The 17,718-nt window shown below is 47.1% G+C and overlaps 2 protein-coding genes across 2 annotated transcripts in view; both read right to left on the bottom strand.

Annotated features, from left to right (window-relative positions):
- The window catches only part of LOC118772978 (protein kinase C iota type-like), a 24,096-nt gene extending 12,269 nt beyond the window's left edge, over positions 1–11,827 (bottom strand). The window contains exons 1-4 of the mRNA XM_036521690.1: positions 11,748–11,827; positions 2,821–2,942; positions 1,366–1,455; positions 164–214 (exon numbers count right to left, since the gene is read on the bottom strand). Coding sequence (XP_036377583.1) covers positions 164–214; positions 1,366–1,455; positions 2,821–2,942; positions 11,748–11,827 — 343 coding nt within the window. The remainder of the gene's footprint in view (positions 1–163; positions 215–1,365; positions 1,456–2,820; positions 2,943–11,747) is intronic.
- A 1,641-nt stretch (positions 11,828–13,468) lies between these two features.
- Positions 13,469–16,368, bottom strand: zgc:194621 (uncharacterized protein LOC795037 homolog). The gene is made up of 5 exons (XM_036554703.1): positions 15,897–16,368; positions 15,554–15,612; positions 15,200–15,283; positions 14,102–14,175; positions 13,469–13,529 (listed from the first exon to the last, which is right to left on the bottom strand). Exons 1-5 carry the CDS (start codon positions 16,208–16,210, stop codon positions 13,488–13,490), a joined length of 573 nt encoding a protein of 190 aa, XP_036410596.1. The 5' UTR covers positions 16,211–16,368; the 3' UTR covers positions 13,469–13,487.
- Between the last annotated feature and the right edge of the window lie 1,350 nt (positions 16,369–17,718).

The raw sequence follows: 17,718 nt of genomic DNA, 5'->3' as shown, positions 1-17,718 counted from the left end.
CAGTCACCTCTGCTATGCGGGAGGCTCACTCAGCACGCACACCACAGCAGCACAGACACAGTGACTGAAACAGCAGTCACCTCTGCTATGCGGGAGGCTCATTCAGCATGCACACCACATGACTGCCGGCTGAATTAGGGACACCGAGAGGGCGGCCACTTACTGTCCTCCCCTGGACACGGCATTCCCGGCTTCTCAGGCACACAGGGGAACACTGACAAGGGAGAGAGAGACGGGTTATTCAAACGCTGTCACCATCTTGCATCTACTGCGCTGCCTGACTGAAGAGAGGCAAGACCATTCATCAGATTCTACTACCGTGTCAAATCTACTGTCGAACTGTCTGCTGTAGTAACTGAGGGGAGCAAGAGACAGGGCGTTCATCAACACTTTCAAAACAGCATACGAGGGGTCACAAAGCGGCTGCCGGAGCACACAGCCGACCCTCAAACTGGAGTATCCAGAGCCATGAGACCGCCACTGCCAGAGAGACAGGAAGCAGACTCCTCATGTTAACATGTGTAAGAAATATATTTCACATATTAAAATGAACGTAGGAAACATGCTTCTCCTACTAAAAAGGAAACAGGAAACGTGTTTCTCATACTTCATACTACACTGTATAAGCGAAACAGGCTTCCCATACTGAAATGTACACAGGAAACAGGCTTCTCATATTAGGAAAAAAAATCTAATTTCTTTTGGTCATTACTTAATTGGCTTGGTAGGTGAGGGTGATCTGCACAGGTAACATCTGACATTTTATCCATTTCTGCAGCTGAGGTACGGTAGCAGTAAGGTAGGCAGGTGGGTAAGTTAGTGGTAAGGTAGGTAGGTAGGTGAGGTAGCGGTAAGGTAGGCAGGTAGGTGAGGTAGCGGTAAGGTAGCGGTAAGGTGGGTAGGTAAGGTAGCGGTAACGTAGGCAGGTAGGTTAGGAAGCGGTAAGATAGGTAGGTGAGGTAGCGGTAAGGTAGCGGTAGGGTGGGTAGGTAAGGTAGCAGTAAGATAGGTAGGCAAGGTAGCGGTAGGGTGGGTAGGTGAGGTAGCGGTAAGGTAGCGGTAAGGTGGGTAGCTGAGACACCAGGGAGCCGCAGAGAGAGGTCCCTGCTTCCCGCCCACACACCTGCGCTACCTGTGACTCGGGGCCACAGTCACACACAGAAACGCATGCAATTAGACCGAGTCTGACGGACGGAAGATGAAGATGCCGTTAGGCCCTGTTCCGGCTCCTCAGCTCAGGTCTCCAGCTGCGTCCCTCGCGGGGGGAGGTTCCAGAAGCCCTGATTAGCTCCTCAGAAGCCTAACGAAGGAGAGGCTTGTGAAAGGGGCCGGGGGGGCGACTGCCCGCTCCCGACGCTGGGTTACCGTGGATGATGAGCTCCGAGTCTTTGTTGAGCTCGTAGAGACGCAGAGCCTCCTCCAGTTCCAGCTGAGATGACACCGTGCAGGGGTCCCCTGCGAGGAGAGAAAGCAGCGGGGGTTAGAAGAAAAGGACTTCAAACCATCACAGCTCATCTTAATGTAGGTGCTGTGGAATATCTGCGACTGATCTTAACGGACATGTCATGGAGCATCAGCAGGAAGGCCGGGCAGATGCGTTTGTACCAGTACAAGCGGCTGAGTTTCGGTGGACATCAAACCCCCCGCAGTCTGCTGTGAGCACTGTGACGGTCACTCTGTGAGGTGCACCATGTATTTCTGTTTCCCTGTGGTGTCCCATTTCTCTGACACGGAGGTGCCTGTTGCAGGCTCAGCGTCAGGGGAAAATACAGAGGAGTGCACTTGCAATCCACAGGGGTGCACAAAAAATCATAAATACTACTACTATGTAGACATCAGGATATAAGCAGACAACTGGGGATGCACTGAGTTCTGTCTGGGGGTGCAATGCACCCTTAAGCACCCCTGTAGCACCAGGCCTGGCCTATTGGTAGATAACCGGTCGAGCCCTGGCATCAACACCTGGCATAGGTGTGAAAACATGGAGATAGGCCTGCTGTCATTGGTGAGAGGTTACAAATCCCCCCCCCCCCAATGCTGGCTGGGGGGAAGCTGTTAAGAAGCCCCTGTGGAGGATGACATCCTGCATGAGCGTGTGATGTCAAGGCAACCGGAGGACGCTCCTGTCTGCCGCTCACGCGGTTGTTGCCACGGCGACCCGGGCACACTCCTGTCTGTGGCTCAGAGCAGGACCAGTTTAACACACGCCACCTTTAACCCGCTCCTCTCCTTCCCCCTCCAACTGTACACCCGGCTGCTGCTCCACGCAGAGAGGGGGCGGGCGAGCCTCGCTCTCTCAGATCCACTGCGCTGCCACAGCACTCAGCACCGCGCACGCCCCCAGAGGATCATGGGAAAAGGCCTTTGTGGCTCCTCCTGTGAGGATGTGGGTGGGCCTCCCGCTCCGTCTCACAGCTGCTGGCGCAGAAACATCCTCTACAGCCTCTTGGTGGTTCGCGCACCACCGTGGGTGGGTGCGTGTGGTTAAATTTGGCAGAAACATCCTGTCTCTTGGCGGTCCGTGTGGTTAAAAGGGAGGAAGGCAATCTTTTTTCAGAAGTCACTGTCTTCATCTGAGCCTTCATCATCGTCATCATCGATCCCCCGACCCCTGAGCTGCACTGTGTTTAAATTCAGGAGGTAATGTGTACTGTTTGTGAGGTGTCACCACCAAAACAGGGGAGTCTGAGACAGACACAGATACACACACACACACACGCAGACATACACACATACACACACACACACACAGATACAGACACGCACACACACACACACACTCTCACACACACAGGCGTGCAGGGGAGGAGCATACAGTACCCTCCTCATCGATCCACTTCATGGTGAACTGCTGGTCGTTGTCCATGCAACACATGTCCCGCACTTTGGTCTGCAGCCAGTCGAAGGAGATGGACGGCTCAAAGTGGTTAATCATGATGTCACTGCAACGAGACAGAGAACAACCAGGACTGAAGCTCTGCGTCTCACTCTGTCTCTGTGAAAAGAGCCAGAGGAAGTATGACACCTGCCTGACGAGGCTTCCGTTTAAAACAGCACTCACTCAGCCACGGCTGATTCCTACGCTTTTGCACCTCTCCCGTCCTGACCTGCACTGTGTCACATTCTGGTTCCTCTATATTTGCCGGCTCTAATCCTACCTGCTCTCTGCTGGATCCTTCTTAAGTGCTCCGAGTCTAAGAAGGGCTGTGCAGATATAAGTGCATTATTACTATTGTTACGGACAGGCCATTTCCTGTGAGATCTAAAATGACCCTTGAGAGTGCCAGAAGATCTTATTAGTCCCCAGATGAGCCTGTTATTATTATTGATACCTGTTTTGTCAGATTTATTTGAGTAAATTTCATTGTTAGTATTAGTGGGTTCCTAAAACACTTCGGCTTGCTTGGTACAATATGAAAAGAGGGTTGGCGTTGCTTAATGAATGAGTGGTTTGACCCTATCACCCGGGGCGATACGTGGAATGAGGCTATTTCCGGTGGGGTTGCGCATGCACCGGTGTGGCTGCCACTGTGGACCAATGTGGACTGCTGAAGCTGGCCTCCCGCGGGAAAACTGAATACCCTACTGCAGTTTATGACCGACCACTCTACCGCGACGTTTTTTTGCGCAATTTCCTTTTCTATGTGTTAAGTCCTGGGAAGGCGACCAACCGAAGAGCGTTAACAAGCATAGCGCAACAGAAGTGAACGGGGACCTTTTAGATATTAAAACTGAACGACGCAAACGCAACAAAGCCAGCGAACGCTACTCTCTCTTCGCTACGCCAAGGCCGGGCTGTCCGTCGCGGGGCGACTGGTGCGGGCTGGCCACGGAAAGGGTGAAGCTTTGGCGTCCGTGTCCCGAAACTGTAGGTAACGTCAATCTTTCATTTCGTTCTGTTGTATTTAAGCAAGCCGAATGTGTACTAGCTGCACGCCGCCCTGAGACGTTTCGGGGATAGCGCGATAACCCCTTAAGACAACGACATTGCCTGGCGTATCTGTAGAAAGGTACACCGCCAAGGCTGACAGGCTTGCAGTATCCCTGCTCAGGGAGGGCGTGACACTATTACCATTATTACATTTGCATTTCAGCACAATAAAGATGCCCTGTTCTGTCTCCCTCTTGCATCCTTTGCATAAGCATTCAGTACTGGGCTTCCAGATCAGTATTCAGTTAACAGCAGCTCATTAACTTAATAATGAGAACCCGGCGAGAATAGATACAGCCTAGACAGGGTTACGACACTGCCAGGATTGGGTAACTGCGTCCTCTTTCAGGCTCACTCACTGACTCGCTCACTCTCCCTCCCTCCATCCCTGCCCTTTCCCTCTCGCACTACGTCAATCAGCTTGTGCTCAGTAAAGCTCCGCTTACAGCTGAAAAGTGGCAGGGAGCTTCACAGGGCACTGTTCTTTCAGGGGGAATGATCAAAGCAAGTCAGGAAGGAGACTAAATTGGAAAATCTGAAAGGTCTCTCCCCAACCCCCAGCAGAGGCAATTAACGCCACTGCTGGAGACGTGTGGCGAACCATACGTGATATTACATGTTAGTGACAGTCAGTCTGCCACAGTATGTGAAAGAGTACAAGATCTCACCAGACCATCAGCATCACACACACACACATACACATGAACAGGAGATGCACATTAAGAGAAGTTTAGCCTAAATTTGCATTCACTGAAATACCGCTCTTCTAAAATCTGGTTCCTTTATTAATTCCGCCCAGGGAAAGGTGATGGATGAGCGGGAGAAGTACAGTACCACTATAAAACATTAAGGAGGCTACAGCAGCTCAAACAATCTCTGTGTTCATAAATCAGTAGAACTTCCATGTCAGAGTCTATGGCTTTAGGGGGCTCCCAAGTGGTTCAGTTGGTTAAGGCATTTTTTCTGTGAAATCCGTGTCAGTGTAAGCTGACGAGTCATCTACCCATTTGTGAATACAGAGATGACACTGGCTGGTTACTGGCATCTGCCCACTTATGAATAGAGAGATGAGACTGGCTGGTTATTGAGGGAGGAGGTTCTCCATCTATTGATAGGCGTTTTTATGAGAATGTGTGTGTGCTTTATGTGGTCCTGTTTTTATAGAGGGCTTGTGACGAACGATCCTTCAACATGGATTTGTTATAGTGCACTTTTACAATTGCGCTGTGACAAAGAGCTTGATGGAATAAGCCTACATTTTCCAGATGGAATAAACAAAAAAAAAAGAAATGAAAAGGCAGAAGCATCTGGTGAAAAAGTAGAAAGAATTCCCCGACATAGAGGGAGGGAGTAAATGGAAAGTTTGCGAAAGAAAACGGCCATCGTTTCACTGTCTAAGGACTACTCTGTACGATTAGACAACAGGCTACAGCAGGCAAATCCATTGGAGGGCAGAGAGAGATGCACACATCAGCTGGATTGGAGAGACGGGGAACGCTGTGAGTGGCCTTGAGTGGTCATAACAACGCAGAATCATATCTTCATCTGAAACCCACAGGCTCCTAGTACTGTCTTCATTAAGGATATTTAGACCTCCATGCACTCAGCTGTCTTGATGAATGAAACTGAAAGTTCTACATACGGAAACCGTATAGTATAATAACACATCAGGCCATCAGGCCTGAAGTCAATATGGCGGGAGAGCCTGGAGAGGTAAAGCCTGAGGGTCATAAGCTTATGGGACATGAAAGATTTATACATGGCTGTAAACCCAAGTACAAGGACCTGGGAGGCGGAGAGAAACAGGCATGTGATTCCCGCCGGATCCCACAGGGGGAAGAGCCATCACATCTCCTCTGGAAGGACACTGGTGCTCATCTTAATGAGCTGATATGGCACTCTCCCTCACAGCAGGCCAGGGGCAGCCCCCCCAGGCCACAGACTCGAGGTGTGAGCTGCTCGCGTTTCAGCCTGACCCCAGTTCAGTTCTGGGCCTCCCGGGCCACAGCCTGAGGGTGATGCCTGCACCGCACAGGATGACCTTTCCGAGACCCCGTTCAATTCAAACAGCCACGTTCCACCATTTTCTGCCCCCCGCCCCCCCCCGCTCATAGCCCGAGGCATGTGTGAATAGCAAGGTGGTAACCACTCAGACACCTTGCATGCAACACTAGTGTGGAGAGCGCGGGGTTCAACGCCGAAAGCTAGGCCGTTTCAACACAGAGGCAGGTGTTCCCGCAGCACCTCAGCCGGCTGGCACTTTCTGCTTCTTCCTGTCTGTGGCGAGTGAACCCGTGGTAGTCATTTAGCAGATGCTCTTATCCAGAGTGACTTACTTAACTTAGGTTATAATTTGTACGTTATCCATTTATACAGCTGGATACTTACTGAGGCAGCTGTGGGTTTAGTCTCTTGACCCAGTGGGGAATCCGACTGGCAACCTTTCGGTTATGAGCCCTGCAGGGACTCTGAGCTGGGGGTGCGGGGGTGGTTGCTCGTTTTGGTAAATAAAAAAGCCGAGGAGTCACCAGGCCCGGGAGCATCTAAGTCCCCCTCCAAAGCTCTCAGCTACTCCACCTGCCTAGCAGACAGCGGGCTGGGATGCCCGCTGTCATGGCAACTGATAGCAAGCACAGCCTGCGCTCATCCAGGAGTCACAGCTGCCAGCCACATGGGGGCGCTCTTGTAGGGGGTGTAGAGACGTGCTTTCTGCTGTAAGTGTGCTTATGTGTGTTTAGAGGGTTGTCATGGTGTGTCTGAACCAGAGCCGCCTAAAGTGATGTCAGGCTGGTCAGCAGGTTGCGCAGTGAGTACAGACTGACCTTCCCAGAAATGATCGAGTGAGGTAACAGAAATGATAACAAACAGGGCCCTCAGGTCACACAGAGAAAGATTCTGTTTGGAGGACACCGCCGATGACACTGACGCTGAAAGGTCACTTTCTTTTCGTTTGCACCCAGATCAAAAAAATCTCTCTTTGGAGTGACCTGCATTGCCAACCGTCTTCTTCTTCAGTGGATTTAATGACAGACTGCGAACCAACGTATAGGAGCATACTGCCACCTACTGTCCTGTGTGGATGAGAAAACAGACAGGTGACAGCCTTTTCTCAACCCATCTGTACCACAGGAACTTTAACAATCACTTGCATACCTCAACAACGCCTGCTTCATCAAGTCTGAAATCCCAAGCCAGGACACATTCTTCTGGCATGTCAGTCTTCCAATAATAAAGTAAACTCTCAAGGTGGTTGATCCTGTGGCTACACATTTGTTTACATTTACATTTATTCATTTGGCAGACGCTTTTATCCAAAGCGACTTACATAGGTTAGGTCTTTACAATGTTATCCATTTATACAGCTGGATATTTACTGAGGCAACTGTGGGTTGAGCACCTTGCCCAAAAATACAGCAGCAGTGTCCTAGCGGGGATTGAACCGGCAACCTTTCGGTTACGAGTCCTGCTCCTTAACCACTACGCTACACTGCCGCCCGTTGCTGCCCATTTGTCTGAGGTTATCAAAAATTCACCATCAATGTCGAACATCATAAGGAGTGGGAAGATGGATGGAAATCTGGGTGTCCTGGCCCTGGGGTAGAGTGGACACTTCTCCTACCCCATGATGGATGGCAGGTCACAGTGCAAACCTGCAACCAGGACAGGGGCAGAGAGGGACGCAGCAACAGAGTCACAGAACAAACAGAGGCGTAGAGGGCTCAATGGATAGGTCACCGAGTCACAGAACAACATAGGGATAGAGTGCTCGATGGACAGGGCAACAGAGCCACAGAGTCACGGAGCGGCAGAGGCAGAATGCTCGATGGAGAGGGGAAAAGAGTCACAGAGTGACTGGGGCATGGACTGCTCAACGGATACAGGTGATACAGGTACAGACAGACAGTGTAACAAAGAGACAGAGACACAGAGAGTTTGATGAAGAACAGGGGGACAGGGGGACAGAGGGACAGGGGGACAGGGGGACAGAGGGCCGTAGGGCCCCGTGAGGCCGTGGCCAGGTCCCCCACACACAGCAGGTCCATTTCTGCACAGAGCGCTCCTGCAGCTATGCCCTCACTCACTGCCCCTCAGGCCTCAGGCGTGGCACCCACTCTGACTTTACCGCACATCACTTCCTGTGCGGCACGAAGCGAGGAGAAGCTCCCCAGAAAAGAACCGTTTCACACTGACCGCAACCGAGGGCTAGAAGGCCAAACGCTCACATTTTACACAAAAATCAACCAGCTCTCCAGCGCAGAGCACCCTAAGATAAACAGCCCTGCCTGCTCCTGACACACACACACACACACACACACACAGGCACATTTATACGTGCAAAAAAACAAAAAAACAAAACAACAACAAAAAAAACCCCCGCCCACGTTCAGATGGACACGCACACGCACACACACCCGCAGCCCCCACCCACGTTCAGATGGACACGCACACACACACCCGCAGCCCCCACCCACGTTCAGATGGACACGCACACACACACCCGCATGCATGCGCGCTGGCTGGCGGAGCACTGACAATGTGGCAGGACAGAAATAGCTCAGCGCCTCGGGGCTCCGGGCCTGGCGATGACGGCCGCCATTGGCCCTCCTTCGTAGCCACAGAGACTTTTCAGCAGGCTTTTGTGCTCCTCCCTGCAGAGTGCTGCGGCAAAGGACAGGCAGCTGGTGTAGGTCGAGGCTGAGGGGAGGGCGGAGATAAAGGCCTCGGTCTCCGTGGCCACGCCCCACACGGCTCTTCCGTTAAGATGGGTGGGACCTAGAGAGACGCGCGCAGGCGTTGTCCTCTGAGCGAGCCGCGTCTGTGTGATCATTTGCAGCAGCCAGCAACAGTAACAGGAGTGTGGGCTTGCCTTTGTTAAAACACATAGAGCGAGCTGGGTGGGGGTACACCCTGGGAAGAAACGCTGACCTCCACCAAGCCACCTCAACAGAAGCGTCAAACATCTGGGGGTCAACACACCTCTCCATGGGGGGGGGGGAGCCTGAGCTGAGCACAGGCAGGCCACCCTTCTTCGTGAAACAGGCCACCGCCTCACTGCTCAGACTCTGCACAGCTGGGACCCGCCGGCAGGACCTGCCCGCACCCGGCCGGACGGCTGCTGCCCTGACAGGGCTTGTGACTGTGTATTTACAGACGCAGAGCGGGCTACAGTGCACCTCCTCCGCTATGTGCGCCTGTGCGTGTAGGAAGGCCGGGCATGGGAGGCAGGGCTCGGGCTATGAGCCTTTGAGTGTGCAGGGAGTGGCAGACACGCCCTGAACCCTGAGCTCTCATTAAGAAGGAGCAGGCACCCACAGCTCTGATGCACCGGTGGGCTGGGCTCCAGGGGAGAGAGCCCAAAAGCCCAAACGCTGATATATCCACGCATTGGCCCACCTGCTTCACCATGCCCCACCCATATCGAGCAAAAAAAAACTTCTGCTGACAAAACTGCATTGTGTGTGTACACACACACACACACACACACGAACACATATATATGTAGTTAAATATTATTATTTGGCTCTTTGGAGGTGCTTATCAAGGCCTGACTGTATACCTTTCATTTCTACATTTACGCTTTCATCCAAAGTGATTTACAAATGAAGCAGAGCACAACACAAAACAAACAACGCAAAAACCTACACAAGGAGCCACAATATTAGAAGTGCTGCATGACCAAGTTTCAACAGTTTCAACAGTTACACGCTGGCACCCACTTCTACAGCCGGACATTGTACTGAGGCAGCTCAGGTTCAGAACCACGCTACAGGGTACAGAAGCGGTGCCCCAATCACGATTCGTGTCTGCAACCCTCTGGTTAGGCTGTTGCCACACTGCTCCTTTAAGAACGGGAAGCCAGGTCTGCCTCCCGCCCTCTGACAGAGATCTGTGCTCAGTCTCCCTGATGTAACAGCTCAGTCTTTGCCTGTGCCTGCCCGTCCTGGGCCCGTCTCGGTAAAATTCAAAAGAAATCCACCCTAGTACCTACGGGGGAGAAAACGATTGAAAAACCTCCCCATTTGCTTGAGGTGAAGTCTTTTGACTTCGTAGAAAAAAAAATGACAATAAAGCAATCAGATGTCATTTAAACACAACAACCCTCACTTCCCGGCTTGAGAGGGATTTATTCCGAGATAAACCTCATTTGAAAACTTTACTCTCGATCCACCAGGCGGAATCGGTGATGCAGCACACGATCACCGCAACCGCGCACGGCTGGGGAGAGAAACAGACAAGTAACGATATGCTGCTGCCAGCTCGAAAACACGACCTAAAAGAAAGTCCTCCAGAGTGTTGTATTTTTACTACTACTTTATTCATCAAATTTTAATCACACACACAGATATGGCATGATTACACACAGTGAGTACGGCTCATTCATGAATGCAGAAATACCTAAAGCATGACCAGACAGTTGATACAGGAAAAAAAACATAACTTCAGATTACTCAATGTCGTTACGTATTCACTGGTGCTTCCTACATTTCTGCCATATTTTGAATTTTTTTAAACAGCTGCATCTGATCATTTAGACGTTACTATTCTGAAAGCCTCCGTGCGCGGCGGGAGGGAGGCGGTGCGTTTCGGGAACGCCAGGGAACGCTCCGTGTCTGGTACGAACTCCTCACATGACTCGTTTTTCAAGTTCCGACGACAAACTTTACACAGCCGATGACAGTTTATGACTGGACTTCATGCACAAATGTCTTTTTCTCGGATTACACTTACTCCTCAAAGCCTCAATTTTTTTACACACAGCCTCAAGCCAAAGCAACGCCCTCAGCAAAGTCAGGGTGGCGAATCTCTGCCTCTCCTTAGTAATATTTTCCAAAATATTGTGTTAATTACGTCACACAAAACTACTGCTATCAAATAATTAATAAGATGTTCAACCAAAAAGCATGGAAATGTATCTAAATACTAACCAAATAATGGAACCTTGCTGTATTTTGGATGTTATTGTTACAAAAATTATGCCCCTGGGGACATATGTCAATAGTCTGTCCTGTTATTCAGTTCAGGGAGGAAAAGGTTGCAGGTTTGAATCACGGGAACGACCCTGCAGTTGTATCCAAATGGCTTCGTTAAAATGCGAATGTATGAGTTCCAAAAAGCAGCCCACGTAAAGACGTCAGCTTAAGGGGGATGTTGTAAATAACATTTATATTTAAGTTAAACAGTTGAATATACTGACCTGGTCAGCCTCACTTACATTAGTCCCAATATTGAAATCTGCGCAGTACCTGTATTAGGCCATTTTAATACAGCAATGTGTCAGTAGCGCTTGCTTGGAAGATTGATGGTCCATTACGATAGTTTCGGGCTTCGTAAAAACCGTCCCACGACGTTAAGTTACAGCTATTTCCAAAACACTGCTGTCTTCAACAGTACAAAACAACAGTTCGCTATGGTAATTTACTTACAATATGATACAGAGATATACAATGCCCCTGACAAGCCTAAAATTAGACGTCAGCTCTGAGAATTGTCTGTCGCCATATGCAGCATAGCTACAGTCTAAATGTAAATGCATGTTATATACCGCAAACCATCAAGCCGTTGAATTATGGCAAATTAGCTAGCAAACGTTAACGATCTGTCAAATTGTGTTGACTGGGGAGAAATACCGTCCAACGTCTCTGCCGCTAACTAGCAAACAAGTTGGCAAAGTTTCACTAACTGCCCGCTTGCCTTAAGATAGCTAATTTAGTAAACAGTAAAGGTTGCATGGGTCTAACACATTAATTTCCACCCAATACAGTATACACCCCGATCGACACTAGACTAAGATAGTCACATCTCTAATTTTACTTACCCTTTGTAGTAGGCTTTCACCCGGACCTGGTGAGGATTGTCGCCGGGGTGGGACATGGTGCTGTCCCGCAGCGTTGGCATCTTGAAAACTTGAAAACTTTGGGATTTGGATCTTCGCTAGGCTAACAGACTGGCTAATGGCTAACGTTAGCTACCCCAACTCAGCAAAAGGAAGACGGGAAATTATTACAACTTACAGTAGGCGCCGATCAAACATCAGACAGGTAGCAGAGAATTGTGATCAAAAATCAAATCAGTGAACTATTCAAAAACGTGAACACAAGCTCTTTAATAGGAAGTAATAAGGTGATCGTCTGTTCGGTGTTACTTGGTAGCTAACCAGCTTCCTAACTAGCTGCTGCCAAAACACCTTCGCCAGAGGCCTCCAAACTAACTAATCCAAGGGATGAGTTAGTGAGCTACCACACTAAATCAGACTGCTAACTACCTAATAAAATACTTTTCACGCGTACCATCACACCTACACCTCTAACTGGAATAAATTAAACGTATGGCTATATTCGGAAACTGCCTGAACATACACACAAAACATCAAAATATGAAGCCAGGTAAGATAGCAAGCTATTGCACACGCCTACATGGCATTGCAAACACACCAATGGAAGTGAGGCAAGTGGGCTGGATGGATCTTGCTTTCTTCAAATGAAATAAAATATAAACAGACCAATGCATATTGGGAAAGAGAGACAATATTTTTTAAAAATGTCAAAAAATTCAGTACTGTCAGTACACAAATTTTACATTTATATCAATATTTGCTTAACATGTATTGTTTTGTTACCCCTCTGTAAATGTATGATCCTGAACCAAAACATTCCGCTGCGACGCCGTCATCAAACGCGCTCCATGGCTTCTGGGTATTGTAGTTTCAAGATACGGTGTGGTCACATGAGGTTAAATGGAGTTTCTCTTGGCAAACCCCATTCGATTTTTGGAAACAAGGTCAAACTCTGGTGCTCTTTGACTTACGTATTTGTAATTTGCTTTCCCCACTGTCAAAATTATACTTTAGCGGCGGTCCTGACTATTACAAATAATATCTTTGCCTCAACTCCGATTCTATTAAATTCCAGATAGAAAAAAAAATAACCTTAACATTCTATGAAAGATTTTTAACCTCCAAATTCGGAAAAAAAAGGATTGATGATGATCAAAACATGTGAAGATTGCCATTTATTTTTATTTGTGCAAATGGTACTAATCATTTGGATGACAGCTTTTCAAATGTTATCAATACCTTATAACAAATACAAAAGTCAAAGAAAAATATTCACAGAATTTATTCATATTTCAACAATTCAGGCAAAATTAAACAAATAATAATCCCGCAATTACAAACAATGTTCTTTTTTCAGCACACTATGGTAATGCTTCCACTGAAATGCAACAAAATGTAAGAAATTAAGTCACAGGTCCACATAAATCCTGTATTCACTATTTATGGGGTAACTGTAGCAAAATTACAAATGTAACTGTAAGCTGTAGAGGTAATCCTTAAAGTAGTTAGTGAATTACAATACAACAAGTCTTCTTAAATAATTATATCTGTCACCTTAATGATCATTAGTTATGGTATTCACAGCATTATATGTTGTCCTATAAGCAAACTGATCATTATAACAAAATCGGTTTAGAAATCATTACCCACCCTGAACTAACTCCCAACTTCTCCCCTTGTCTCCTTTTCAGACTGTTTACGCAGTGAGCACATGACAAAGCTTCATTTATGTGGGACAGAAGTCTCAGGCAGGCCTCTTTTCACCTGCAAAAATGATGGGCAGGTCAAAGGGATATGGTTAACAGTGTACGTCATACGGCAGTGACCCTGGTCCTCTGGAGTGCTGAGAGGTTTCCGGTTTTTGGTCTGTCCGACCTCTTGGTTATCGTGTGCCGCCAGTGAGACCCAGAGCAACTTCAGCACACGGCCACCTGTATCCATTTAGCATCACCGCTGATCCAATTAAGTGCTTTAGAGCTCGGACCAAACAAAAATCAGACACATCCCTGTCACCCCAGGACCAGGCTGGCCTACCACAGCTATAGAAACTTAAATATACTCATTCTGAAAGATCACAGCCTACAACTGGTACTCCTCATTTACAAAGGAGTTCCCATGAATACTCATTCAGAAAGCAGCTGTGATTTACTGGCACAGAACGGCCCTTTGTGTCCTCCTGGTCGGCAGTAATGCTCTTACCTTTACACTGTTCGTGATCTGTACTGCGTTTTGCATAGTTTGTATATACTTTACGGAAGTCACGCTCATTAAAGGCTTCGGCCAGACAATTAGCTGGAATAGTGGCAAAAACATTCCAGGGCACTGACATAGCCTACCTGTTTTACCTTCCGGCTCATTTGCATCTCTTCCTGTTGCTTGTTTCTAACTTCTTCCAAAGTTAAGCACCCTCCTATAATAATAAAATTAAAAGAAAGTTCAAAACAATGAGTAAGATAACAACAGCTCAGAATCACCTACTTCCCCTGCCATGCCTGTGTATTTGGGAAATGCTTCAACACTTTCTAAGCTAACCCTTTTCTTCACCTTCTTTGGGCTGTGTTTATCTGGTTACATTTTAATTGATATGCATCTGATTTATATTTTGTATCTACAATGATGTGTTTTGGGGCAACATCCTGCCCACATACACAACGTGACATTTTGTGTCTGCCTGGCCAAAGGACTGTTGCTGCAATGCTCACATCCCACTTTGCTTGCTAATATAGAGCAAGTGTGACTCCACTGCTACAGATTTTGCACTGACATTACACTGTGACAAAATACATGATGTTGAACTTCCTAACTGTCCTTTTTCAAAGTTACAAAGTGCATTGCAGATTTGATGTGGGCCTATTTTTTTCCCACGGAACTTTGCATTATGATGCCCCGCTGTGGGGATTTTCTGTACTGCAAGTCTTTGTCGACCAGCAGTTAGATCACAATATTGACCAAATAAGTATTTGCCTTCTACTGGATGCCTAATACTAGCGGTTTATTACAGTCCTTGACAGAGGGCCTGTTATAAACTTATTACACATTATTCTTCAATTGTCTTGTCTAAGAATCGTCTTTAATTCTTATTGTATGTTGTCACAGCACTGACACGGAGAAGAAACTGTAATTTTGTTGTCCTGAACAATGACAATAAAGCTCTTTTACATCTCTTATGATTAGAAACCATTTTAAGAAGGTTTTGTCTTAATCACTGGCTGGCCCAGCAAACTCATTGAACTTGCTGTGTGATCCTAATTTCATACAGGGTGATTCAGTTACCTACCTAACATGTAGGTAGTTACCAGTGATTTTACCCTTTCCCTTACACTGTAGTGTGCAATGTCCTAACGGCTACTCCACGCAGCTGCCCCACAAATCATTTTCCCAAGCCAACAGGTGCATCACAGCGGCTGTCGCAGCGACACTGGCGGTACACTTACCCACGGTGCTGGGGGCGATGGACACGTACCCCATAGCGCGACTCAGCCTCAGGTCCTCCAGAGCCGCCAGCTCCGCCTCCGCCTCTGCAGACACACGTGGCGAATGAGAGCTCATATATACAGTCCACTTTCCATTGACGACGACGATGATGAGTTATACGATTTTGCCCCATTTTTTTTTACCCCAAACCAGCTATTACACATTAGGTCTCTTGCATAATCTCGGAACGCAGAATTGGAAACGCGTTGAAATATAGGCCTACAAACTTTCACATAGCCTAGCTACTGTTACTCGCCTATGCGGTGCTATTCTACATGGAGTGTAGGCAACGTGACACAAAACATTTGACTTACTTTTCTGTATCTCGCGTCTTTTCTTTGGGTTTGGTGCAATGACCGTGAAGGCCTTGTGACTGCATTACAAGAAACAAACGTATCCATCAACACCTTCTATATGAGCAGGTCTAATTAGATCACAGGCCTAATTTAGACTCCTATACTAACTAATTTATAAGGCCTATAGCCTTTGACATAAACGTATTTTCATATGACAATCAGAAAACGTACAAAACACCTAAAAGAATGTCTTCTGATGGGTTAATTTGTTGATTAAGCGAACAGGTCTAAGGGTTTATTACAGGTGTATTGTTGCTTTGCGGCCCCTGTCCTAGAAGAACAAGAGAACAGGTGCTCCTACCTTGGAAGTTCATATATCGTCATGTGACGCGATCGGTCCTTCTGATCCGAGGCGGTGTGCTGCAGTTTTGGTGAAGCAGTAACATTAGTCTGTTTGGGTTTCGTTTGGTTTTTAGTTTTAGTCCCACGGTCGGCAGCAGACGTCTTCGTGGCTTCACATTCGTTGCTATGGTTACATCTTGGGCAACTCGCTGCCCTCTTTTTACTAGGATTCGTGTATGATTTCGGTTTAGTTTCCACCGTCCTTGTTTTCGTTTGAGCCGGCCTTGTTTTAGTTTCGACAGCTTTATGCTTAATAACCTTCGCGGATGACATGCTACCGATGAGAAGAACTCGTATAATTGATTACCGAATTTAATTTTTGAGCAGTAGGCTAGTGGATAGTAACGGGGATTATTACCATCTAGGTATATCGCCAACAGTGTTCCGGTCAGTTTCTTTATGGCAAACGCATGTTGTTTTTCATGTCGCTCACTAAGCGAAATCTGCCGACTGTTTGTCGTTATTCCGTGATGCCACCACGTCGCTTTAGGACATCGCCTAGTGCTTAATCGGGTTAAATTATACCGTGAAGACTGTGATCCGATTAGTGTCAAGTTTGCTGTCGCAAAGGATACTGGGTATTGATGTTTATGTTCCACCTGCACACGAGTTTCCGTTTTGTGAATCGTTATTAGTTACAAGTTCGCATGTACCTTTAGCGATAGGGTAGGCTAGTATTCTTCACTGAATGAGAGGTCATGCAGTCGTATTTCAATTAGCCTAATCTGATTTTATTGATTTATTTATTTCAGTTTAAACGACAGTAACATACATAGTCAACTATTACGTTCATCAAGGTAGACTCAGAGTTTTTAGGCCTGTTAGGCCTGTTAATTATCACTTGGCGATTAATTGACACTCACCCTGTTAGCTATTACTCAGGTACACAAAAATGAAGTGAATTTCAATAATCGTTTTATACGCATCTGAATGATGAAAAGGGTATGTATTCGTCATGAAATATAACCCCCTAAATGAACCTTTCGTTCCACTTTTAAAGTCAAATTGATGTTATACAAGTAGACCTAAGTTACATGTTTTTAAAATAGGCTATAGACGTGCGTTGGTCTATTCAATAACAATAACCCAATTGATTCCAGCAAAGTAGGCTAACCTGGGTAACGTGAACAGTCCCATTACTGAAAATGAATGTTGGTGTTAATAAAACGTTTACTTTCTAATATTGACGAGAACAGGGGTTAAACAGAGAAAGCAGGGGGAGGGGCACACTGGCCCTGTACCGTGAAGTGAAACAGCTTTTAAACGATACTAAAAAAAATCAGCTCTAGAGAGTGAGCTTGTGTGAAGTCCTCCTACACTGCTAGTGGTGCTGTATCCACATCTCTATTCTCACTGTACCTAGCGTTGAGGTTTTTTATCTCCATTTTCGAGATCATTGACGCATTTGGACGCGGCAGGGACCGTGACGGGCTTAATCGGTGGCATACGGTCACTTCAAGATGGGATGTGACCAGCATTAATGCCGGGCAGGTAAGGAAAACGACGTGGGAAAACTTGAAGCTTATGCGTGGAAAGCTGTCATAGTCCAGTACATCTGTATACGTTGTTAGGCTATGGTTAAAAATGTTCTAATGTATGATTTCTGTGGCTTCTTCATGTGTGTTTCATGCACAGGAAAGTAGTATGGATTATTTGAATTATACGTTTTTTAGAAGGAGACTATAGTTGCAATGACTACCTTTTTAGCAGATGTGAAAGTATAAGGAAGTGAGTGCGAGATGTTTAGACATCCGCTCCTGTCACTGGACTTACACGCCCAT

This window comes from Megalops cyprinoides, chromosome 2 (assembly GCF_013368585.1).
Source record: "Megalops cyprinoides isolate fMegCyp1 chromosome 2, fMegCyp1.pri, whole genome shotgun sequence".
Classification (NCBI taxonomy): domain Eukaryota; kingdom Metazoa; phylum Chordata; class Actinopteri; order Elopiformes; family Megalopidae; genus Megalops; species Megalops cyprinoides.
Note: the sequence above shows the minus strand (reverse complement) of the source record. Positions and strands in the feature narration are given on the sequence as shown.